Source organism: Amphiura filiformis, chromosome 4 (assembly GCF_039555335.1).
Source record: "Amphiura filiformis chromosome 4, Afil_fr2py, whole genome shotgun sequence".
Classification (NCBI taxonomy): domain Eukaryota; kingdom Metazoa; phylum Echinodermata; class Ophiuroidea; order Amphilepidida; family Amphiuridae; genus Amphiura; species Amphiura filiformis.
This window is the reverse complement of record NC_092631.1, coordinates 12,579,975-12,607,264: the sequence shown is the minus strand read 5'-3', so window position 1 is coordinate 12,607,264 and position 27,290 is coordinate 12,579,975. Positions and strand designations below refer to the sequence as shown.

The 27,290-nt window shown below is 40.1% G+C and overlaps 1 protein-coding gene across 1 annotated transcript in view; it reads left to right on the top strand.

Moving 5' to 3' along the window:
• LOC140149687 (UPF0764 protein C16orf89 homolog) overlaps positions 1-26,822 on the top strand; it is a 56,716-nt gene extending 29,894 nt beyond the window's left edge. The window contains exons 2-8 of the mRNA XM_072171760.1: positions 8,925-9,095; positions 10,253-10,412; positions 11,501-11,618; positions 11,984-12,152; positions 12,343-12,471; positions 25,073-25,117; positions 26,623-26,822. Of these exons, the coding sequence (XP_072027861.1) occupies positions 8,925-9,095; positions 10,253-10,412; positions 11,501-11,618; positions 11,984-12,152; positions 12,343-12,471; positions 25,073-25,117; positions 26,623-26,726 (896 nt within the window). The 3' untranslated portion in view covers positions 26,727-26,822. The remainder of the gene's footprint in view (positions 1-8,924; positions 9,096-10,252; positions 10,413-11,500; positions 11,619-11,983; positions 12,153-12,342; positions 12,472-25,072; positions 25,118-26,622) is intronic.
• Positions 26,823-27,290: the final 468 nt, after the last annotated feature.

Below are 27,290 nucleotides of genomic sequence, written 5' to 3'. Positions count from 1 at the left end.
ACCAAAATGTGTTTGTCACAAGTCACAAAACCGCATACAGATATTTGTTATTTTTATTCAAACAGCTGCCACTTTAATGATGTTCCTATCTTAAACAGAAATCCCAGTCTTGCCATGTTTAAAAAAACTTGATCAGTGTAATTTGGTTATAATCAAGGTGAAATGCGATTTTAAAACGATTTTTCAAAAGACTATTGAATTTCATGCGAAGCGCGCAAAATTTTTGACTTTCATTGCTTGGAGGGAGAGCAGAAACGATCTAGGGCCTATATGTCGCACTAATTTGGTCGATTCGGTGCCCCGGTCCAGACAGCGCCCAGAACACATTCACTCTCTTGCCCCCAGCTACGACACTGGTAAATAAACTTAAAAACACGAGTTCCCAATCCCTTCAGTTGTATGTTTATGCCACATGTTACCCAATTAGACAGGTGCATAAGTAGGTTTTTAGTACAGTGTGCTTATTATATCCAGCAATTTTGAGGTTTCTCTTCTCTTATCAACCGTGTAAAAATTCGAACAAATGTCATGTTAGTTGAAAAAGCTATTTGCTAATGGTTTCGGTCTTATCAATATAAATTTTACATAAAAGTGCATTAGGTTTACACTATACCGTATGTTACAGTTCACACGCACTTCAAAAGTTTGTGAAAAGTTGACAAAGTGTCGGCCTCCTTGTTGACTGTTGACTTGCGTGTTCGTCTAACAACGATGTCAGTGACAGCGCGCAGCCAAAAATGTTGATTTTATACGTGCCGAACTATAGCGCAGCATAGGCCACTGGTGGAGGCAGTCTAAAAGCAGATGACCTCATGGCGTATACCATGTTCACTGACACTACAGAGGTCAGTCACCAGGCTATTGTCAATAGCCTTAGTCGGATGTCCCTCGTACCATTATGCGTCTCAAAACTATTAAACAGGTCGCAACAAAGGCCATGCGTGGCTGTGGATTCAACCTACCATGGCGATTTCTGCCATGAAGATATCGGGGGGTGACACGGGGGGGGGGGGGGGGCAAAATGACCAAATTTTGTGGATTTTTTGCAAATACCCCCTCCCCTAGTACCGCCTCTGTTTAAAGATACGCAAGACCACGGTTACTTTTTGTACCTGTGATTGTAAGTTAAAGTGGAAGTGTGTAACACTTAAAGGCCTATTCAGTGATTTGATCATCCAGAAGATCGTAAAATTCATTACAATTCAGATTTTTGTACCATTATTAGTGTTATAGATGTGCTAGTGGTTAAGCCGAAAGCCCTGTTAAATAAGGTATTTTATATGCATCTGTACCGAGAAAAATTAGTTACATACATTTGAATGGGACTTCAACTTTGTCAATACTGCTGTTTTCCTCCTTTTTTGCTAAATATTTCATTTCAAAAATACCTGATATTTTTAATGACTTTCTTTCACTTTTAGAAAATGTATACACAATTTTATTTTATTTTACACTTTCGCTGGGATCACTGAATAAGCCTTTCAGTAAGCACCAAAATAAAGTACAGGTTTTTGAGAATAACTGTAGAATACCACCCCGCCCCACCCCACCCCCAAGCTGGCAGCACCCTAGCACTAATTTCTAACCCTTACTATGACCCTAGTAATCCTAATCATTCATAACAGTAATTATAATCTCTAATTTTTACTCCAAAACACATATATTCCGTATATTGGTACACCTTGGTTTGACCCACTTTCAAAGTAGGACATAATCATGACGACCCATATTTTTTCAAAAGAAACACATGTCATGATTTTGCATTGGAGAACTACTATTGTGTTAATAATTCAACAATGTTTAGCTTTTAATTTGCGCACTAATTTCTGTATCATACTAGTAGCTTATGCCATTTTATTTTAAATGAACAAGACTCTTCTGTCGCGTTAATGGATTTTGATCATTCCATATGTTTTTGATTTTATGTTTTTCATAATATTTCAACAATATTCGGCTTAACATATGTGCGCTAATTTCTATATCATAGTTTATTTCATTTTTAATTGTCAGAACTCTGTTGTCGCGTTAATGGATTTTGATCATTCCATATGTTCTTAATTTAGTTTTTCACATATTTTTCAAACAATGTGTGATATTTTGCTGACAAACTACTTTCGAAGTTTACTGTGAGTAAACATGTTTTGCCTCATAGCATGAGGAAAAGTACGGTAAGAAAATATTCAGACCATTTTCAAAACTAGTATTTAATGAAACCTTATCTAAAGGTCTAACAAATTATGAATTGGAAGTATATTGATTTCACCGAAAAAAAATACTACTGATCCATAACAAGATATTCAACTCGGCGTGTCATCATATTTTATTCGTTGCCGTATATATTTTGACGTCACAACGAATATTCGCCTTCGAATTTCGAATTTAAACACACTGAGTGTCTTTGTAACCACGCGGAACTGATTATATAGAGTGTTTGTGAGCCAAGCTTTAGTTGGAGATGGAAATGTTGTTACATCAAAATATAATGTAGGTGATATGATCGGAATGGATTTCTCCAGAAAGTTACCTCATTTTGGTTTCCAAGAAAATTATTCATTTTTATGTGGCTATAAAAGTGTTTTTTTTGTTCTTAGCAACAAAATCAATTTCACGTACATGACATATAAATTTGTAAGCGCTCTTAAACAAAGTCATAGTTCATTGAATTTACAATCGTATGACAAAACAGGCAAAAATAGCAACTTTTAGCACAAGATTTGCAATTTAAATAGAATTGGCCATTGCTCATTCTAGTGACGCTAGTATAATTATGAACAATATACGTGCTTTTCATTTAATGACATAAAATTTGAAAAATATTGTAAGGAACACTTGAGGTCTTGAGTTTTGAAATCTACATTTTGGTCAAAAAATGTGCTTGGATAGGATTTTCCACATTAGCCTTGCTATAACATTGAATAACCGTGTAGCAGACTTGTAGTCGAGTCACTGAAAGTCGAGTCCGAGTCGAGTCGAGTCATCGAGCCCTCGAGTCTCGAGTCGAGTCGAGTCATGAAGCCTTCGAGTCCGAGTCGAGTCGAGTCATTTGAAGTTGTCAGTCGAGTCGAGTCGAGTCGAGTCAGGCCATTCTGTCGAGTCGAGTCGAGTCGAGTCGGATATATTTTGTCGAGTCATTTCGAGTCACTTCACGTTTTATATGCTCATGATACCAGCTGTCAACTTGATAGCCCAATTTGCATGAATTTGTACTTTTTTAAAATTAAAATCCCAGTGAGAGTACATAATATTAATTTATGAATCTATGTGCTCCATCCAGTGCATTGTGGAAATCAGTAATCAGTCAGACTTGTAGTATTGCCATTAGGACCCGCCATGAGTATGGGTACGGGTGCGTGTCCCGGACCACGAGTACTTGTACGGGTACGGGTCCCAGGCCATGGGTACGGGTTTCAGGTCATGGGTAAGGGTACGGGTACGGATCCCTAGCCATGAGTATTCAGTACGGGTCCATTCCAAAATAGGGTGCGAGTACGGGTACGGAGCCATGGGTACGGGTACGAGTATGGGTACGGAAATTGGGACTCGAGTACGGCTACTGGTCCAGTAGTGGTATGGAAATTGGGACTTCAAGTACTTGTATGGGTCCTATTATGGGTATGGGTATAAACAAATTAATTAATCAAGTACAAAAAGAGATCAAATATTGGTGGTCATAGTGAATCTAGCCTAAAGGTGGCATATTTTGGGATGTGAAAAAACTATGTCTATGTACAGTATGGACAGCCAGACTGTGCAATACTAATTTCAACATATATTTAGCAATGATGTAGCTTTCGAGTCTTATTATGCACATCTGGATAATTATATCCATGTTTTATTAATATTTTAAAATTACTATACATCCCAAATTATTGTATATGGTAAAAATCTCTCTATTCATTTGACTCAGATGCACAAGTCCAAGCCTGGGCACAAGAAGTACATGTGGCTGGTGGAAATGCTCACACCAGTCAGTCACATTGCAATGTAGTTCTTCATGTGTGCAGCATGTAGAGGAGTGTATGTGGATGGGGAATATCAAAATGATTAATAAAAGCTATAATAATGATATTTTAACATGATGACTTGAAATTCACCACAAAAAAGAAAGTATCTTGAAATGTTTTCCCAGTTTGCTGGGTTTTTTTCTCTGCATTGATCAGTCATTGTGTGAATGAGACATGTAGCATACATGTAGGGGTGTGTGCACAGGCTGTTACAATGACATGTCTGTAGCATTTTGTGTAGCCAGGGCTGGATTTACCTTTTTCAGGGCCCAGAACCAGGCTAAAATAAAATTAAGGGCACTTGCTATAGCTTGCTATCTGGATCCATGCGTTACTCCCCACCCAACCCCATCCATGATGTAACCTATTTGTTTTGATTATGATCAGAGGACTCACAGTGGGATTTCCTGCATTTGTGTAGCCATATACTGTATGGTACCCATGCATGGGTACGGGTACGTGTCCCGGACCATGAATACGGGTACGGGTCCCATGCCATGAATATGGGTCCGGGTCCCAGGCCATGAGTACGGGTACGGGTACGGGTCCCAGTCCATCAGTCCGAAGACAAAATAGGCCATGAGTACGCGAGTCCAAAGCCATGGGTACAAGTACGGGTACGGGTATGGAAATTGGGACTCGAGTACGGGTACGAGCACTACAAGTCCATGGTAATCAGCAATGATGGACAATGGACTTTTCCACCATGCCAAATTTGAAGCATGTAAAAAAAATGGTGGATCCTTTAGCCAGATCAACAGGCAATCATGCATGTACATTGTACACACATACATATAATTTATATTTTAAGTTATTATAAAGATGCTGAGAGATAGTAAGCCCATTTTGTAAAATATAAGAATCACAATACACTGAGATGTGTGGAAGAAAACATGCAGGTATTATTAGAAATATTATTAGGTATAATTTATATTTTCGAGTCATTTTTAAAAAGTCGATTCAGCCACAGTGACTCGAGTCACAAGCCTCGAGTCATTGAGTCGAGTCATTAAATTTCGAGTCGAGTCATCGATTCATCAACCCTCGAGTCGAGTCGAGTCGTCGAGTCACCTTGTCTCGAGTCGAGTCATCGAGTCACCAAAACTTGAGTCGAGTCGAGTCGAGTCGAGTCATTTCGAGTCGAGTCACTACAAGTCTGCCGTGTAGTGTAATCAAAGACTGTGCGGAGACAATTCACTGCTTGCTTGAGAGCTCTTGGACGAAAATGTATGCTCAGGTGTTTAGAGGTGGAAACTATGCGCACGATGGTTTAAAAGAGAATCGGTTTTGTATAGAAACCTTTCCATGTGTTTCTCACATGCCCATTTTGCTGCAGAATGTATCGACTGCTCAGTGAAACTGCCATAAGGCCGAGAAAAACAATGTTTGCTTGCCCTCCAGTGGGAATTTTGGGGTGGTTCGGTCGGTCGGAGTTTTTTGTGTCAGTTCCTGAAGAACTGACACCTTCTCCTACAGGTTTGACGATCACGTGACAAATCGAATCTGTGACGTCAATATCAATATCGATATCAATTTAAGGCTGTTCTAGTTAAATTACATACCCATTGGCATATACTCCCTCTGAAATAATGACCCCAAAATAGCTGTTCCATTTAATTTACATACTCCCTCTGAAAAAAAAAATGGCTGTTCCATCCGCTGAGAAATCAACATTTCCCTCTGCCTGTGCACTTAATAGTCAATGAATTGATCCTGATTTACATTGTCGTATAGAGTTGTTTTGTACACAACAGGGATGTTACTATTGTTTAACTAAATGAAGCATACTTTTGCTTTTATCTTTCTTTGTCCTTTATTAATTATAAATTAGGTGATTTAATTAATATAATTCTTTGTTTCAGCGACCCTGGGGTAAACAGACAAACAAAAACATGGGTCAAAATCCTTCAATTTCTGTGAAAATTGAACAAAAGTACACAAATCCCTACATTTTATATCTCCCTGTGTTATAGACAAATTTTATACGTCACATTTAAAATCATATAAAACGACTTATAAATTGCCTTATGCTATAATGGGGTCTTATACATTTGCATTGTGTGAACTTTGTTTTTAAATGCCTTTGGCTTCCAGGTTAGTTTCTCGGAGCTGGTGAGGTGTATTGGGGTGTAACTTGGTAGGGTGGTGGTAAGTGGCTGCCCTAAGACTTGATGCAATTTTTGGCGCAAAATATGCAAATTAGGTAGCTAATTTGCATATTTAACTTAACTTAATTTTTTTTTTTGGCCATTTCGAAGAACTGGTGAGGCGTATAGGAATGTAACTTGATGAGGTTGTGGTAAGCGGCAGTCGTAAGATCCGATGCGATTTTTGTCGCAAGATATGCAAATTAGTCACCACATTTGCCTATTTTTTTATTTGCCGAAATCCTTTTTGGCCATTTTTCGGAACTGGTGGGGCATATAGAAATGTAATTTGGTGGGGTGATGGTTAAGAGCAGTCTTAAGATCAGATGCTATTTTTGTCACAAAATATACCAATCAGCATCCTTATTTCCTTTTTTTTCTATTTTTAAAAACGCTTTTTGCCATTTTTCGGAACTGGTAGGGGGTATATAGATGTAACTTGGTAGGGTGGTGGTAAAGGGGCAGTCTTAAGATCCCACGTGATTTTTGTCGCAAAATATTCAAATTAGCCACCTCATTTGTATATTTGTTTATTTAAAAAAAGGCTTTTTGCCATTTTTTGGAATTGGTGAGGCGTATAGAGATTTAACTTGGTGGGATGGTGGTAAGGGGCAGTCTTAAGATCCCATGTGATTTTTGTCGCAAAATATGCAAATTAGCTGCCTCATTTGCATATTTTTTATTTTTAAAAACGTTTTTAGCTAGAATAGAAGGCTGGCGCTGCGCCAAAACACGTATGTAAGTGTATAATTATTTAATGATAAATGAACTACCACTAAATGTTCCTGTCAGTGCTGCAGTGCAAAACTTCTCATGCAATTCCATCTTTAACATTACATTCAAATAATATTTACATTGTAAATTGGAACTGACACCAATTTTTTCAGGAATTCTTCTTGACTCACTACTGTATATATAGTCCTGTTGGTAATAAACATTGGTCACGTGGAAAGATATCAATACTTCACTTCAGACCTTCAATACGCAAGATATACCATAGAAATTGATTAGATTAGAACGACTGCATACTTACAGGCATAAGACACCAAGTTTATTGGAAACATTGATGCATGAATGGATAATGTTATAATAAGTTTACAGTAATGATTTTCTTCTTAAGAAAAATGTTGGTGGCCAAATTTAGCTTTGAAATGAAATTTAGACACAGAAAAAGTAATAAAAACCGTTAAAATTATAAACTAAAAAAATAAAAAGGTCGACGCTGATTTTGGCCAATTTTGGGTCGGTCGCTGGAGGAGCAAACAATTTTCTTTGATAAGTTGTGGATCGATGACATATGCAACATTTTCCTTTTAATGACATTTTATCTCTGAACATTTTGAAGCCTATTGATTTTGTTCCTATGATTATTAGACTCCGTAAAGCTCTTTGAAGTATGGCGGGCACAAACGGAGAGGGCGTACTTTGATTTGGATAATCCTTTGTACGCTGTCTCAGCTGACAAAAGCTTACCCAAATCAATATATGCCATCTCCTTTTTATTTCAAAAAGGCTTATTTGATAGTGCCTCATTTCAAATGTTTAGTTTTAGTTTTGGTTTTGGTCACGTGGTTTCCTATTGTCCTGCCTAACCACTTGAATCACAAGATATCGAACTCATTGTTTCTACCTTTTGTTTAAAACTAAACATTTACGACAGGTAGTTTCGGTTTTGGTTTCAGTTTCTTTTAAGTGGTGTGACGAAGAAAATTACAGGATTTGAAGTTACCTGATCTAAGTATACAAAAGAAATGTTTAAATTTCGCAGTGCAATATTCACGAGCAGAGAAGTCGAACAAAGCAGTCTACATTTGAAAGCATTGATTTAGTTTGAAAGCATTGACTTGAGACTACGAAATAGCCTTAGTTTATTTCACTGTGAAAATATATAGACCATCGAAATATTTCCACAGACATTACAATAGACACTTGACTTGAGTGATATAAGAGACACTTGAGTGATATAAACACTATTATACACAACTCTATTTATTTGCATGTCGCATGACGGAAGATCAATATCATAGAAAGCTGGTTTAAATTGACTTTTATTCAATTTATTTATTGGAGAAGAGAGAGAGAGAAGAGATCGTCAGGGAAAGAGGGTGTGTGTGTGTGGGGGGGGGGGAAGGGAAAGGGAGAAAGAGAAACAGAGGGGGGAGAGCATTGGAAGTGGGAAGGGAAGGAGGGGGAGGGGAGCTCAAGAGTGGAGTGGAATAATAGGGAAGAGTCGATATCGAGTGTGGGGAGGGGGGAGGGAGGAGGTTATATATAGGTGGCGGAAGGAACATAGGTAAGAGGTATGGGTTGTGCTTTCCGGGGAATAATCTAATTCATAATCAAATCATCTACATCATCATGCATCGTTTATATTTCAGACAAATAAACAAAACACCCCCACCCCTCAATATATGCACATGATTTCTACATGTAGGCCTCGTATATAGAACTCAGGTGTAATTATAAGGTGTCATGAAAGTGTGCCACCTACGGAAGAGAGCAACTGTCGCCCGCGTTGATAGATATCCGATAATGAAAATGTTAGCACAATAGGCTATTATATACGTATGGTTATTGGCCATTATACTTTTGGTTATATATACCCTCTTGTGTCCTCCCAGCACAATAGTGTTATGATTGCAGACCAGTTCATCTCCACTTTTTAATCCCTTGATTTTTGGTTTCTGAACAAAAGAGAAACCAAAACTAATGATTTGAAATGAGGGAGTGTGTATGTTCATTTGCTGTTTTGTTATTTGTCTTTACTGTACAGGTCAGTTAATTGGCTTCTTACAGACTTTTGTTGATAACCAGAATGTTGGTAAAGTTGCCGTCTTCGATTCAGATATTATCGATAAAGTAGATAATGTACGGCAGGAGACAGACGACATTTGTGACCGGGCAATTCCACATGTCAAGCGTAATTATCCGCAAGATTACGATCGTAAGTCAAAGCTACCATTTCTCTACTAAACCTAAAAGGAATAAATCATATGCGCATAAAAGGTTAACACTTTGAATATATAGAGATCGACTGCTCAGTGCAAGAACCCACTTCTGGCACTGAGCAGTCGATATTGTGATGTTGTCGGTATATTATTTTGTACCACAAACGAGCCATGTTCAAGGCGCACTATACTTATATACCAGTCATGCCCATGTTCTCTTTTACAAACCACGCCTATAAAAAACTGATGCTTTTCTTCCTCAAAATTAACGTTTAAATTGGTGTCAGCCGTATTTCAATGATATAATAAATCCCTCATAGCATCATTCCAACCACGATTTGTAAATATACGATGTGCACTTTTAATAACTGAATCATTTTTATCGGATTTTTTAGGAATTACCTCCTTAATGTATTCCCCCCTTAACATCTGCAATTGTGTTACTCCGATCATTCATAAACTGCCTTTCTACATACTTAGCCATTAACATAATGGCCACAACATCTAAACTTAATGATTCATAGCTAATGTTATTATATGTGACCTGTCACGGCGAATGAGCCGTAAATTCCTCCCCCAAAATTGTTTTATTTTGCGTTTAGAAAATATACATCATAAGCTTTAAAATGGTATATTATTTGACTTCAAACGATATCCAGTAGCGGGGTTATGGTTTGTTGAACTTTGCTCCTTCAACAAAATGGTAGCTTTTTTCGTTTCTACGTGTGTCTCTTTTTCCAGATTGCTGGCAATAAATATCGAACAGTCATAATTGGCGGTCATATCAAATCATCCCCAAGTCAACGAGGTTCAAGAAAGTTCTCTCATTGTTAATTGTTGGTTATACATACCTATACAAAATACAATGCCTGGTAACCCACCACTTGAACAGGATTTAGCCAAAGCAAACAAAGACCAGAGCTATTAAAAATTCTATTGCCATCTAAGGTAGAAGCTAATTATCCTCTTCAATAATAGGATTATTGATTGGTGTTTGACTATGAAAATCAGATAGATGTCGCGCCAGCTGGAGATGCCGATGAATACGACCTGCATACACATTTTACACTCTAACTCAGAATACAATTTAGGGAATTTACAGCTCATTCGAGCTGTACGGTCACATATTATGCTTATTATATTTTGTTTATAGATTTGGGAAAACTTGTAACAACCGATGGGTTCTGGGATACTAATGCCGATCCGCGATTAATTAATAAACGATTTCCGGTCCAACCTCCATCACATTCTAACTCTGAATTACTGAAAGAAAAGACGACAGATGATTGCTTTGCTGAACTTTTGGGATCAAGGTTAGCCTTCATGATCAACTTTCCTTCCCCCAAAAAGTTGATAAGTATAGGAATAGTCGGTGCTATATATATAAAATGATAATCATTTCAAAACTAAGGTCCTCGTCCAAATCGGTTCGATCTAAGGATCGCCCACCGATGTTTGGTCGATCCATATTCTGAAAAGTAATAGCACTAAATGTTTTGAATTAAGAAATACTATCCTGTTTTGGCAAATGAGAAACATTGCTAAATCCTAACCCTTAAGTTCATACTGGCAATTAAAGTCAAATTTTAATATTTTGGCAAATTTTTGGGCCAACAACATGCGATTGTAGGGAGTTTTTCGTATGACTTGTACAACGACTAATTTCATGTTATTCATTCTAATGTTTGGAAAACACATTTTCTTTTATCCTAATAACAATTATCGATCTAACATAAAATATTAGTTTTTTGAGCAAACTCATAACATAATTTTGAATGCTTGTGCCAAGTTTTTGAATTTTGACCTGCAGAAATCTTACAAAGGTGAATGTGTTTGGACTATTTCACCTGAAATTGCAAAAATATTATAAATTTGACCTTCATTGCCAGTTAGAACTAACTAAAAGGATTAGGATTGAGCTATGTTTCATTTGGTAAAACAGGATAATATCTTTAAATTAATTTTAAAAAATTGTATTTTAAAGTAATGGAGTGCAGTGTGAAATTCCAAATCATCATCAATTTCAAGTATCGATGCAACATCGATGGTTAGTTGATTCAAAGACGCACCAGTTTGGATGAGATGCCTTATTTAAAATGTTATTTTATTGTTTTCAGAACAATTAAAGAGGTAAACCGTCCTCACGAGGACTATAAATCTCAACTTTTCCAGGGGGTGTAGGCTATGGAAGATAACTTTCAAGGGGGCAAACTTAGATGAAAATGGTCCAAATGGGCTTAAAGTACAAAAAGGCCTGAAATCTTAAATATCAGGACAGGCAGCATCAGGGGGGCAGCTTCCTATCCCATACTCCCACCATTGGCTGCGCCACTGTAGCGTTTACCATTACTAATATAAGATGATGTGAATAATACGTTTACTTTGATGATTCTATTTATAGCAAATCGTCCCAAGGTTCATGTTCTACCAGTAAGCGTTGCTGGGACTTGATGTCTGCTCCTGGCTATGACGGCTATTCATTAACTCACCAGATACTCTACTTTCAAATTGGTCTAAAGGTAACCAACTAAAACATCAAAGTCAAGCGACTAGCGATCGGTTTCTAGCCAATGAGGTAGCGTGCTTTTAGTTGCGTTGGGAAAAGCATGCTACCTCATTGGTCAAATACCAATCGCTCGTCGTTCAGCTTAAAATGGGAAAACATGTCGTTACAATTCTCATTTCTATTTTTAAAATGTTTCTAAAATAAAAGAAACATAATATATCAAAACTATCAACATGACAAAGATGATATTTTACTACTAAAGATAAACTTCCGAGTTGAAAAAAAAAGAAATTAAACTTCAACTTCGTAAATAATTAAGCGTGTGTCACGTATTGGTACTCATGAGAAACTATATAGGTTAATTCAATTTTCACACAGATGCAATGTACACCGACGTTAAAAAAGCGTTTTTATGGTCACCGTAATGGACAACAGTTCTCACCAATGACGATATTTGATGAACTCTGCGCAAAGGAATTCCACGAAGCGGAAGGCATTGCTGCAAATGGGTTTCCTCTAAATAAGCAAGATCTTTTCCTTGAACAAGGTATTATAAACATGGTTTAAGTTTTTCAGATTCTCTTAATGATGAATAACCTGAAAATGATGTCGGTGATGGTAATGATGAAGACGACGATGGTGATGGTAAAGATGATGATGAAGGCGACGATGGTGATGAAAATGATGACGATGACAACGATGATTTTTATATCCAAATTTCTATTTTGTTTTTACAGGGCTGTTGTGTGGGCTGCTTGGTTATCAAGATTTTTATCGTAAGGATTGGCTGGCAGAAATCCTCAGTTGGCAAGACGAGAGTGGCTGTTTTAAAAACAAAGACTACGTAAAAGCAGCTAGTAAAATGGGTTAGTTAGTATTGTGTTGTATATATTTATTTCCATAAAACAATGCCTCGATGGTTTAAGGTAAGAACTCGTGGGTTCGATGTGGTTACTCCCGGGGATATTGCCTTATCACCAAAGTCGAAATATTGAGTCCAAATACACCGGTCTTGCTGCAACAACTGACACGCGAACAAAACGTCTGAGAACACAGGAGAGAACTTCATTGGTTACCAATTCTAAGGACAGGGTTACTTTCATAATGTAAATGTTCGTATTTCGCCATTCTATTGACATACGGTATGTCCATCATATCAATGACAAAGCATCAAGCGTAAAGCTAATAACTACTGGTGTACCTTAGGGCTCCATACTGGGTCCCTATTTTTCATCATATTCATCGACGATTTCGCTGTAAACTTAGCAAACCAGTCATGCTAATGATGCTACCAACATCACCTCACATCACTTAGGTTGTTTCATCCCTTGCTGAGAGAAGCCCTCTATATGCTATTGAGTCATCTCGTCATCTTCGTCTTTGCCTTCACCTTCTACGCTTTCTAGTTCTTGGTTACCCCTTGGTGACTCTTTTTGTCCATCTGTTGTCCTTGTTTCTTTGCCACGTGTCCTGGCCACCTTCATTTCGCTTCGCCACTCCTTCCCATGATTTCGTTGACTTCTGTCATGTTCATATGTCTCTGCTCCTGACTCTATCCCGTAGAGTTATGTTTAGTATATATACGTTTTTCCGTGGAATCTGTTTCGTGACGAGTTTTTGTTCAAGATCTTTAGTTGTAGACCATGTTTCATGGTGGGTAACATACATTGACGCCTCAATGTCCTTGGTAGCTTTATATCACAAAAGATGTCTTTGTATCTACCAGAATAACATCAGCCAGCCTTGATTCTCAGTAAGACTTCCTCTCTTGTGATGTCTTCCATCTTGACTTGCTCAGATACTGAAGTTGTAACTATATGTATCTACCTTCTTTATCGGTTCATTATCAATTTCAATGGACTCCGTTGTGTCAAAGTTGGTCATGTATTTCGTTTTCCCTTTGTGTAATTTCAGTCCAATTTTCTTTCTCTCGGTATTCAAACTGTTAAGCCGAACTTCTAAGACTTTAACGGACGGTGATGTACGGGCTACATCATCTGCGAACCTCATACGTCTTTCTTCTAAATCTAGTTGTTTGAAAACTTGTTCCATAGGCTTGGTGAAATCCCTTGTGTGGACTGTAGCTGCAGCGTTTGTGAAAATGTCCTCCAAAATCTTAACATACCCTTCATTTACTCCAATTTTTCTCAAGTCTAGAAATAAGTTGCTATATTCCACCAAATCAAAGGCTTTCTCATGATCAATTTAGCCTATACAAAGCTTCAGCTGCTACTCATTTGCTTTCTCAATCAGTTCTTTCAAATCGTGAAGATGATCAGTTGTTGAAAAGACCTCTCTGACTGTTGTCTAGTTTGATGTCGTGTGAAAATCTCCCTGTTATGTGAAACTCTCCCGGTGATATCTTCTTTATTTCCTTTCTGATGTAGAAGAATAAACTTGGCTTCCTTCCAGGCTGCTGGTATCTTCTCTTCTGTCAATATTTGATTATAAAGTCCCATTAACTGAGTGTTGATTTCTGCGTATCCTATCTTATACACATCATTGGATATATTATCAGAGTCAGGTGCAAAAAACATACAGGTTTTTGAAGACCAAAGCAAGGAGCCAACTTGATGCTCATTTGCATTTTGTGAGAGCTAGTCATAGTGAGTTACGGCTTTCTGGTTCTGAACCCTCGATATCTTCTTTGTTTTTGTTTGTTTCCGTGTTCTTTCTTGTAGTGCTATTTCTTCAGCAGCCTATATGTAGATAGAAGTTTGATCTATATCCATCTTCAATGTCAAGTGTTCCGTCTCATTTGAAATCTGTCAATTCATTTAAAATCTCATCAGTTCAGCTACCATCCTGTTCTTCACTCAACTCCAGAAAAGACAGGAGCCAAACTATGGCATCGAGTCTCAATCAGGATCTAAAAAGAAAAGATTGACACATACATGACATATAGGCTACAACATGGAATGTCCTGTTCTGAGCTGCCAGGTGCAAGTCCACCACAATCTCCAAGCGTATACGAAAGATACGGATGGCAACTATCCTGAGCTCAACTTCTTCCATACTGGCCTGGAGGAACCAGATATTGTAGTGTATTGTGTTCTTCTTGGTCTTACATTGAGTAGCGATCTATCGTGGAATCCAGTGTTACCTAGCTCTTGAGAAGCTGACCCCGGAGTTGACCCCACGTTCCTGGTCTACAAGTCTATGATACTCTATAAGATGCAATTAGCATAACACCTACTTTCCGAGCTCACTTTGAATTTAAACAGCTAAGTGTATCAATGCACTTCCAGAAGAGGAGTACCTATACCACCGTATTCATCCGCAAAACCACAAACCAATTCTTATAAAATTCAAATCACACGAGAAATCCGCTCTCAACTAAATTGATATTCGCTATCGTAGTCCGACGTCACTTCCTGCCGAGGTCACAGCTATTTCCTTGGTGATGGATCACGCCGTTTGCATAGCAACACTATACACGCTGTACTGAACAAAACGACACGAGACGGTCAATATATCGCCCCTGAATTCAACATTTTAGAATCCCGATTGAAAGCCCAACTTGGGCTGATGTTATCCATAGAATGTTCAAACACTAGTAAACGCTGTGATTAAAACTTCTTCCGTTTCCCAAGTCACGGTAAACTAGAGTATATAAACGTGGGTTTTGAGGACTCGATCAGAGAATCGCCATTGGTTTGTATGTAGAATTCGTAATATCGGCTCACCAAAACATCGTTGATGTTCATCTGCTTGAAAGTCAAGTTTTAGCAATTTCTTATGGGTTTCACTGCCTTGCCAGCTTTTGCAAGATATTTTTCCTTTGAAATCATGAGGTTACAGGTCTTAAATATGACTGGTAATTAATAATTTTGATCTTTTGATGAGTAAAAAATACGGTCGAAGACGCCATATCGCCCGCCGCAGTGAGAGGCAAGACAGGGGAATTCCCCGATGACTTATGCCGACTGGCTTGTGTAACCATGCGTATGGTTGGCCCGTTAGCAATGAATATACGTCTAGCCCTTTTCTATTCACAGATTATCCATTGTATTCCTTTTGTTTGAGGTTCGTTGCCTCGACCATTACCTAGAGTAATGGAGGTAGCTAGCTGCCCAGAGACCGTTATCAACACAATAGCTCAAGATAACGGTCTCGGGCAGCGAGCTAAACAAAAGGAATACCATGGACATTTTAGAAACACTATGGAAAGGATCACAACATACATGTAGAATTTTGATCTTTTGATGAGTAAAAAATACATGGCAAGAGAAAATTATAGAGGGCTCCTGCAGTCGGTATAACCAAAGAGGTTTTAAGTAGTAGATAAAGGGTGAGAAGCAGACCATTATCAGAAATAATGGGCGTGTTGTTCATGACTGGTGAGATGTTAGTTGGTTTGAGGTTGAGACCCCGATAGAGTCGAAACCTCAAACCAACAACATTGAGCCAGTCATGAACAACACGCCCGTTATTTCTGGTAATGGTCTGTTTTGAACTGTTTATCTTACATATACGGCGAGCAAAATTAAATTGTTTGCATCAAAATATGTATATATAATTGTTTAAAAATAAGTTTAATGCCAAACTTTACTTTCTTAAATTAAAAACACTAACACCTCAGACACCAGCATTATCAAATCAATAATAGTTATTGATCTCAATTTACATTCTGTATTTGAAGTGGTTTGGTAGGTTATTAATCCGCTGGAGTGTATTCACCCCGTGACCATTGTTATTCAAATGATTAATGAATAATGCAAAGAGTTGTCAACGTTTGTTCTACAGTTTCAACACCATGAAATTTATATCTTAGAAAAATGTGAGTAACCAAATATTTGAAACACCTAGTAACGTAGTGTCCAATGGTGCTCCCCATTATGGGTAGGTCACAGTAAGGCTTTGCACCCCCAGCCTCTTGACTTGTAATGAGTACCGCAGGTTAGTTGCGAAGCTCCCCTGGTCGGGTAGTATCCCGGGGGTTCTTGCCTAGTAGCTAATTAGCATGGACCGTTGAGCGTTTTTGGGTTGGGCAAGGATAAAGACAGATTCCCTTCTAGAAACTAGTGGCAAGTTTAAATACATGTACTGAGTATACATTCAATGAAACGATTACTTTTCATTTATGAGTATTTCCTCGTTATGCTAATTAAATTTTAATTTGCATAAATTTAACTATGTTTATTAATTGAGCACCAGTGGTGTTATATGAAATATTACTGTTAATGTTATACGGACTACAGTAGCCCTCTATAATTTTCTCTTGCCATGTAACATTTGCATATAAATCGAGCTGTAAATGCATTTGTTTTGTAAGTCTACCTGAGACTAGTAACCAACTCAGATTCTACATGTATGTTGTGATCCTTTCCATAGTGTTTCTAGAATGTCCATGGTATTCCTTTTGTTTAGCTCGCAGCCCGAGACCGTTATCTTGAGCTATTGTGTTGATAATGGTCTCTGGGCACCTAGCCACCTCCATTACTCTAGGTAATGGTTGGGGCAGCGAACCATAAACAAAAGAAATACAATGGATAATCTGTGAATAGAAAAGGGCTAGACGTATTATATAGAAATAGAGTCGCAATAGATTATATAATCTTTTGTTCGTTTGATGCCGATTAGAAGTTGCGACAGTTTATTCATAAAAGTGGTACCATTGTTTCGAATAAAGGGGTTCCGCCATTAAATTGGTCACTGATCCGGCATCATATTAACGTTCTACACAAGAGGCGAGTATCAATAAGTGACCACACTACAGTCATGTGTAAGGGCAGTCATGTGTAAAGTGGTACCATTGTACTCAATGTATCCCAAATGTGTGCTTGTGTGGGTCTGAAGACTATAAGGAGGCTTTAGCTGTCGATGCAATCATCTTTACCACCCACCTGACGATAGGTGTTTCATTTAAATAAATTGAATGCTCTTGGTGATCGATTACACATTAGAATGTATGAAGGCTGCCATTTCCAGTCCATATATCTATATTACACTATAATGGTAATCGCTATACGTATACATGTAAGTATAAGTATAGGCCTATAAAGGTTGTTTTTAAGAAATTTTATTTTAAGAAGGAGATTGGTATAGAAATAGTGGCGTACCCAAAGAGGGAAGGGAGTTGAGGAGGGACAGATTCACCTCTGTGAGAAGTCTTGGGAGGGGAGGAGAGAGGAAGAGGGGAGGAGGGGATATGGAGAATGAGAGAGGGCTGGAGGAAGGGAGAAATAAAAAGATATAATAAAGACAAGTAGATAAATAGAAATATAAGGAAAATGATGGGAATGAGAGAGTGAGAGTGAGAGGGACAATGAGAGCGAGCTCAATTACACACGCTGAGTCGTCGAACCTTGTTGCGATGTATTTGAACCCCTTGATTTCGACAATTTTGCCTTGTTCCAAGTCGCGCCATTTCAAGATGCTCGATTTCTGCTCCTCGCGCAGTTTTTCGAATTTTTCAAAATTCATTTTTCCGCTTTTATTTTTGCTCTATCTCGCAAATTCACAAGCCGATTTTTTTCCGCCTCGCGGGCTAGGTTGTACTTTTCCAGCGCTTCGGCTATGCGCCTGGCTTCCATCCTGATTCTTCTTTCCGAGGTGTCCAGGAGACACGCGGCGCATACCCAAAATGCGACGATCATGTTTGTTTATTATAAATAAACCGGCGAAATGGGCGATTCAATTTATTTTGAGCTAGCCGACGACGAAATCTTCGAACAGCTGGAAGATACGTCCGTGAGCGACTTTTTCGCGTGGAACGGGACGAGTCTCGGAAACCTGTTCGTTGCCGCGAGCGGGTACAACGGAAAGAAGGTAAGAGTTCAGGCGCACGCCTTGCTGCTGTGCTTTGCCGCGTGGTACAAGGATCGGTACAAAATGAGACTGTGCTTGAGGCCACCTTGGATCCTCCCGGGAAGAACGGAAGAAATTCAGATTTTGAAGAAAACGCTCGAGTTTCTTCGGGAAAACTCGGTCGATCGGCGAGATATGAACGCGCTGGAAGAATACGCCGAGAAATTCGGACTGCTAGAAAAATGTCGCGAACTCGCGTGAAAATAAAGAAAATGGACGGCAAACTTTCAAAAATTTACTACAGTCCAAAAGGATACTGGAAAGGCGTCTCAGCGATAGACAAGTTGGCGAAAGAAGCTGGGACGTCGAAAGAAAAAGCCGCGGACTTTTTGAAAAAGCAGACTATCTGGCAGATCTACCTCCCGCCTCCGAAGTACATCCCTCGGGCAAAATTCAGCGTGAGCACTCCCAACGAGGTTCACCAGGCCGACCTGCTTTTTTTGCCTCACGACCGGCCGGGTAAAGGGCGCAAGCTTTACAAGTACGCTCTGACCGTGGTAGACGTTGCGAGCAGGTACAAGGAGGCTGAGCCGCTGAGCTCGAAAGAGTCGGGGGAGGTTGCCAAAGCTTTCGAAAAAATTTACGCGAGAGGCCCGCTTCGATGGCCGACCCTTTTGCAAGTCGATCCAGGAAAGGAGTTCATGGGAAAAGTAAACGAACTCGCGAAAAAGCATAACGTCAGCGTGCGGAGAGGAGAGCCCGGTCAGCATAGGGCTCAGGCAATCGTAGAAAGATTCAACCGAACTTTAGCCGAGAGGTTGTTCGGGCATCAATATTCCCTGGAGATCTTGATAGAAGCTAGAGGCGGAAACGCGAGGAGCACAGAGTGGGTAGCTAGGCTGCCGGAAGTTATCCGAGCGGTGAACAACGAAGAAACGCGCCTCATCGGAATGAAACCGTCGGACGCGATCAAGAAAGAAAAAGTCGAAGCCTCGCACTCGGCGCCGCAGCGTTGGAAAAATGAAGTTCGGCTTCCATCTAACGTAGCGGTGAGGTATCTGTACAGACCGGGAGAGGACGAGGGGGGAGAGCGAAGGAGAGCTACTGATCCCATCTGGTCTATAGAGACGTACGGGATCGACAGCGTTGTCGAAACTCCCGGCGACCCTGTCCTGTACTACCTATCCGAAGGCGCGCCAAAAAGAGCGTTTGTTAGGCAAGAATTGATGATCGTGCCCGATGACACTCAGCTGCCTCCGGATTCGGTGCTATGACAAGGGTAAAAATATTGTCTAGGTTACCCCCCCAGGGGCCTGATGACGCATTTTTTTATTCAAGTTTTTCAAATTTGTACCACAGTCCAGTTGTTTTCGACTGAGAAAACTTACGATAGCTCTGATTTTTGACAATTTTTGAAATATTTCCAACGTGAACGTCAAGCTCTCTTGCTGCAGTCATCATACTCGGAAATGTTTCCCGCTCACCGGTTTCTATACAAATAGCTACAATCGGGATTTCTGCTTTCCGGCCTCCTCCCCCTTTTCCAACTGGTGCCTTCTGATTATTTTGCGCTTGCGTAAGAAGCTGAAGATTATCGATAGAATTGTTTATTTTGTTACTGTCGATGTGGTCTACCTGAAGTTCAGGTGGGATGTCACCTTTGAAACTTTCGTAAACAAACCTATGTACGCTGACGTTTTTTTGTTTGCCATTCTTATAAACAGCTACCAAATGATATCCATGATGAGTTGGTCGAGGTTTAAGACTTCGAAATGTTTTCAAGTTCAACACTGTGCCATCTTCTTTGACACCGTAATTCTTATAAATTGGATGTTGGGCTATGCAACCTGACATTTTGACATTTTTGTTTGCGTTTTTATTTTCTTAGACTATTTTTTTTATGTAGCATAGTACCCATAGGCGTGAGTGTGAACCTTATCATCTAGTATAAGTCTTTTGTCGTCTTTAGCGTCGAGAGCGACTTTGTTAACCTCTTCAGTATAAACTTCATGTTTGTAACTTCGAATAACGTTCATGGTTCTCACCTGCGGAGTCTCGCTAAAAAGACATTTTAGTCATCGAAAGTGATCTTCTTTTTGACGACACATTTCTTCGTACCCTTGCATTTTTTTTCTTCCGAGCCCTCGTGCATCCTATAGGCATAGAGCTTCGCTCGAAGACCGACAAACTCCGCCAAAGACCGACAAACTCCTTGAACTTGCCCAGCACTTTCTTGTTTACGCCGGTTCGAATCCCGGACGGATGGTCGGCCGAGTAGTTCGAAGTATCGAATCGAGCGTCAAGATCCGGGGCGATGTCTCGGTAAAAATCTTCGGTTCGAATTTCGTGAAAAGAAGCTTAGCCCTGTCGCCGTACTTTGGCTTGACGTACCCGTAATGGAAATTGTACATCGTCGTCTTGGAAATGTCGAGGATAGACATGCCCAGGTAGATCGGTTTGTCGAAAAGCAGCTTGGTCCTCTTCATGTGAATGGCTATCAAGTTTTCGTCAAAAATAGTGCACCGCTCGAAGTTTGGCTTTGCCGCGAGCTTTTTAGCTTTCTTTCTCGAATTCACCAGGTGAATGTCGACCCTATTCCGGATGTTTTCCATCGTCTTGCCGAACACGGAGTTGTTCATGAGCTTGAAGAAGTCCTTCTCAAACTCGTTCGTGGCAATCGTGCGAAGTCGAGTGTTCAAGTCGATGTACTCCTTCATGAACGCGCTTTCCTCGAACCGAATCCCGCGATGAATTTTCTCGAGTCGTAGTCCCAAGCTCAAATACTGCCTCAAAGCCGCGTAGTGAATCACGTACTTTTTTTTGCCCCGCAGATTCGGAACGAGCTTTTCAACCTTGTCGATGACGAGTCTTTCCGGCGCGAGCGGGTAGTCGTTATGGAGGTCATGAAGTTCATTCGGATACTCCAGGTCAACTTCAACGATGCAAGGCCAGAGTCGCCAGTCTCGCAGCTCGTTGGCGGTCATCCACTTGAATCCTCCCGTCGGCAAGGGCTGGCTCATCGCGTGCCCGTAGAGATTGTTGGCGTCGAGGTACTGAATAAATTTTGAGGGCTTCGTCGGGTCAAAATCAGGGCCCATGTACTTGTTGTTCGCCTCGGAATGTCGGGGGCTTATCATCGAGACGCCTCCTCTGATCCCCTTCTCGATCATTTGCATCGTGTCGACGTCGTGCAGGAGCTCGAGCCGCGCGCCAGTCTTTTTTAACATGGCGTCGTAGGCAAGTCCAGGCGCCGTGAAGTACCAGGCCGGGTCCAGCTCGTAATTTTTCTGGCAAACTTCTCGAAAACTTTCGAATACGTCCGCTAGCAGGAGAACATCCGACTCAAGATACAGGTCGTGGTACTCTCGAAAGGTTTTCATTTCGAAGCTTTCCCACACCCTTTGAGCGTGCTCGTAATCTTCGTCGGAAATGCTCTCTTCGTTGAGCCTGGAGTAGAAAGCTGCCTTCGGCGGAAGACGGGTTTCCTCCAATTTTTTCAAAGAGTCGACGTGATCGTATGGGTAAACACCTTTTCTCAAAAGCAAGTCAATTTGCTTTTTTCTAGCATAAACTTTCTGAAGATTTTTACAGTTATCTTTTTGCAGCAAATGACAATAATGTTGATGTTTAAGACGCTCACCGGTCCGCTTTTGGTATGATTCTTTGTACTCTTTGACTGTGTCAAATTTACCACCAACGAGAGTTTTTATAGCATGTAGAAATGTACTTTTCCTCGTTGTTCGGAATGCAATCGATCTTTCCTTCGGTCTTGCCCAGATTTTTGACGAACAGGTGCGCGTCGTAACCGGCGAGGTTGTGGAAAATCACGGGAAAGAATTTTGGCTTCCTATACCGCAAGTTGCACTTGTTGTGCGCCGCTCCTCGAAACTTGCCCGTAAAATGGCAATGATCTCGAACGACGCGGTTTTCTTCGTCTAGAGGGGTCAGGGTTTTTGCAAATGTGGCAATCGCTCGACTCCGCGAAGATAGCTCGTTCCCGCTGGTCGAAGACCATATTTTGAGGGAATTTAAACCGTCGGTAAATGCGTCGAATGTCTTCCTCAAGGCGCTCCACAAAAATCTGAGCCACGTCCTCGTCTTCCGATCTTTTGGTATACACGACCGGGTCTTGCCTGTACAGCGAGTCGTGGAAGCATTTGATGTAGTAGCAAAATCCCGAAGGCTCGTGCTTCTGGTACTTTTGCGTGTAGCTGCCGTTGGGATCGGGCTGACGGGTGTGAATGGGTTTCGTGAAGGACTCGAAGTCGGCGTAGACGACAAAGGGAACATTTTGCGATCTGTGATGGTTCTTGAACTCCTGAACGGATCCCTTTTCGGACATCTCGATCCTCACCGATTCATGCAAGCGGCAGAGATCCGTGTGCACAGCCAGTCGCTCCTTGAAGGTGTAGGACGCGTAGCACCGTCGGCAAAAGTAGCGAGCGTGTCCATCTTTTGACACTTGAGTGTTCAACAATCTGCTCAAACTTTTCACGACGCAGTAGTGCTTCTTTTCTTCGTCGGAAATGAGAAGCAAATCGACCTCGCGTTGGCAATCAAGATCGCTGATCCGAAGAGGGTAAACTTTCTTTCCGTCAAAACCGTGCACGTTCACCGAAATGGTCGGATTCCTTCTCTCAAATTTGCCGATGTCGGAAAGGGGAGTCGGAAATGTCACGCCGTCCCAATTCAGCTCGGTGGCTTTTTCTCGAAGGGCCTTGTCAATTCGTTCTGGGTGCACGTCAACCATGTTCGTTGCCCTTGTGACGGCCCACTTGAAGCACGCGTCGTCCTCGTTTTTGAGATTGACGATCGCTGTCTTTTTCGCTAAAAACTTCGGGAGAGGAATGTACGAGGAGCCGCCCAACGGCTCGTACTCCACCGTGTAAAGATCAAGGCTCTGAATCGACTCAAACACCCACCCGCTTCCTCTGTTTATAAAGGTGGAAATATTCTCGAGAATTCTGGCCGACCAGGTATCGTAGACCTCGTCAAGGTCAGTAGCCTCCAGAATTCTCGTTTGTTCAGAATGAAATGCGGCTTCCTTTCTGACTTCTTCCCCAGTCTCAAGGTTGGTCTTCACCATCCAGCAGCGAAGAATCGTCTTCGCTTGTATCCCGCGGTTTTCTACAAGGACACCAAGGACAAGTCCCCGAGCCTCTTGCAAAAACGTCTCCGGCGTAAAACCAGGCAGCCCCGGCACCGTGTACTGAATCGCAAACCGCCTTAACGCGGACGTCGATTCTTCAATCTCGAGTAAGTCAAAAAACTCATGCTCTGGGTGTAAAAGCTCTGGCGCTGGGTGAACAAGCCTCCGATCTATCGCGTACTCGATAGGCTCCTGATCCAAGTCAAAAAGCTCATGCTCTTGGCGTAAAAGCACTGGATCTGGGTGAATAGGCCTCCAATCTATCGCGTGGTCGAAAGGCTCCTGCGCTGGGTGTAAAGGCTCCCGCTCTATCGCGTAGTTATCTCGCAAAATTGAACCAACTCCGCTTTCCGCAAGCGAGAATAACCTCGAAGTCCGGCATCCCTCGCCTGTTTCCGCAAATCTTTAACCGTAGGGGGTTTGGGTCCAAAGCGTCTCGGACGTCTTTCTCTTCTCCGCTGATTAATTTGAGCTCGCTGCTCCTGAATTCGCCAACGCCGTCGCTCCTCGGAGGTCGGAAACGGAAAATGATTCTCGTTCATTTCTTAGATGTTTCAATTTTTTTAAACTAATTTTTCTAGGCTCGCGAAAATCTTAAGCCAATTTTTTTTGCGGAGTGCGGGCGTTTTTCTAGGCTCGCGCAAATCCTAAGCCAATTTTTTTCGCGGGGCGCGGCGGCTTCCGCACTGCTGCCGCAGGGGCTTTCGCGTGAACTGCTGCCGCAGGGGCTTCCGACGGGAACTGCCGCCGCAGGGGCTTCCGACGGAATTTTCCCGTTTGGTCGGGGAAAAGTGTCGAGCACGTTTTTTCGCAAAGGGGGTGTTAAGCGGGGCTCCTGAGTAAAGGTGCTTCGGACAGGGATTTCCCGTTAGTCGAGGTAAATGAGCTGGGTGTTTCTGACAGAGATTTGCCGTTAGTCGAGAGGTAAAATGAGCTAGGTGCTTCTGACAGGGATTTCCGTTAGTCGAGGGAAATTGTCCTGGTATTGGGGTTTTACAACTACTTAACAATAGTAAAATTTATATTCGATTTTTTAGTTACCTGTGCTGTTAGATGTGCAGTGAACTGGAATTAATTCAGATAAATATAAAGCAAAATATATTCAATCCCCCCTTTACGAGCCTTTCCACTATTCATGATATTAGTTTGACCAGAGAAGAAAGATGAGAACAGACAAACCCAGTGACCGCTATCCCAGAAAAAATCGCTTGAACGGCACTCAGGACATGTGCTCTCCCTTACCCCCTTTGCTAAGCTACTGCCTGAAAGTAATCATAATAAAGGCTCTACTAAGCATCTCACCTGCATATTTCAAGCACGGATCTTTAATTGTCACTGCACGGATTTTTAATCTCGCTGCACGAACGTGCCAGGAGGAACGTTAAAATAGTCCCTGATCAAGGTCGTTGAAGACAGTTGAATGAGCATAAAACGACTATACAGTGCGAAGTAAATATCGTATTTGTATACTCATGAAATATAATGATACAGTATTTTGTAAACGTATCTTCAAAATGTTAAATGTATTTTCTATGTATTTGACTGTTAATATTTATAACCCTTTTCAGATGTTACAAAAAATAGGGAGAAAAGAAGAGAAAAAATAGTTACAGGTAAGCGTTTCATTTCTTGGTATTTATATTGTTTGCTGATCTATCATACTATATATTTGTTCAATTCATCAGGATCGGTAGAATAAAGGCAATCACAAGCCTCTTATTGTCTGATCCAAGGAAAATGCACTTGCTGCGTATACGTCTGGAGACGCCGGCCTGGTAACTTTTTCCCCAGGCCTTTTCAACACTTACACAGCAAACACAAAAACGTTTTAAAAACGTTTTAAATAACTTATATTTTGGCTCTTGGTTTAGGTAAAAACGTTTTAATAACATTAAAATGTCGGGTTATATAAAGGTCATGATAACGTTTTAAAACGGTTTGTAAGAAAACACACTACAACAATATTTTTAAATGTTTTCAAAAATGTTATTGTAAACTATTTTTGCAAACATTTTTGCCAAATATTGTGTCAATACTTAAATAACATTATGTTAAAATATTTGAACCCAGCAAACACAGAAATGTTCTTAAAATGTTTTTTTCAAAACCTTTTAATAACATTTAAATGTCGGGTTATATAAAGGTCATAAAAACGTTTTTAAAACATTTTACGTAAAATATTTTTTCAACCCCAAAATAACATTTTGTTTAGAATGTTTTGTATCAAGTTTTCAAGAATGTTTTTGGAATGTTATTAAAACGTTTTTATACCATTTATTTAACCCGACTTTTAAACGTTTTCTGTAAAACATTTTTGTTTGCTGAGCAGTAGATTATCAAAAAATGTTTTTAAGGTTATGAAAACGTTTTATACTCTTAATATAATATACCCTTTATATAACCCGACATTTAAACGTTTTCTGACAACCTTTTATAACCTTTTGCGAATGATGTCGAAAACGTTTTGTGTTTGCTGGGTAATGAAGACTGCTACTGTTAATTGGTAATCATATCACAACCGGATTTTCTAGCTGTATGCTTCCAGAGTTTTTACCTACCGGATTTTTTTGATACAGGAAAGTAAGAAAACTCAATGTTATTGGCATAAATCATTTTGAAAAAAAAAAAGACATTCATATATCATTAGTTGAGGGAGGCGGCGGTCATATGCTACTGTAGGCACAGACCAAGACGAATTCAAACGTTGGGTCAAGACTGCACTATACATGTCACAGAGATATTAAGGAATAGAAGCCCGAATAGAAGGGGCACCATGACGAAGGTCGATATCACCTTTCTCGTATTTTTGATGAGCTGCTGCATCACATGTTTAAAAAATCTGACATGGATGAAATAAACTGGCAACACTAAGTCCATCGCGAGAAAAACAGCTTGTGCTTTGGAGGACCAATTCCTAGTAGCAGTCTTCATCAAGACCAAGTGTTGAAAAAAGTATTTGAATCGGCAATAAGAACCTTTTTTTCTTAAATATTACCACGTATCATCAAAATACAATATAAATCACGATGCATGCATGAAACTGATCAACATTATTTGAAAATGCTTTTGAAATTTAACTTTTTTTAAAACATTTAATAATGTGTATTTGTAATTGCAGTGGATGGTTGTTTGAGTCATAAGACATCGGTAGCTCTTGGTTTTCTCAGCACTTACTTACGATTGCTACTCGACATTTTACCCGACTGTTTTACTACAAGTTAATATGGAATGTTTTCAACAAAGCATGCAGTGTCAAGCTGACAGAACAAAATGTATCTTTATTTTAAACGGTATAGTTCAGTTGCTTGGACAATAACCTTTTGTCGACACTACATAATTATAACACATCCAAGAATCGCCAATTCTGCAATCAAGCACTGAATTTCACATTACTTATAACAGTCAGCTACCTGGACAACCGATTCTTTAGACATGCTTAGTCGCGCTAAAAGTCGATCGATACATGTTAAAATCAGCACAATTCAGAGATACACCTTTTTGCTATGAAATTAATTTTCTCGGTCAAATATAAAGCAATATTTTTCTTCTTCAGTAATGTCAGTTAAAAACTTGGTGCTTGGATATACATTTTTTTAAATCCTGGTGTTAAAATTAAGCATCAAATTGTGTCTTTTAGTGTGATATTTTGATTTTTATAGGCCTTGAGTTCGCCCGCGAGCTTTTTACGAAATTCATTTTTAGCGTCTCAAACTAATATAGTTTGCTAAAGAAAGATATTTCCCACCTCTGTAAGGCACATCGTGTGGGTCTATATATTATAGTTTT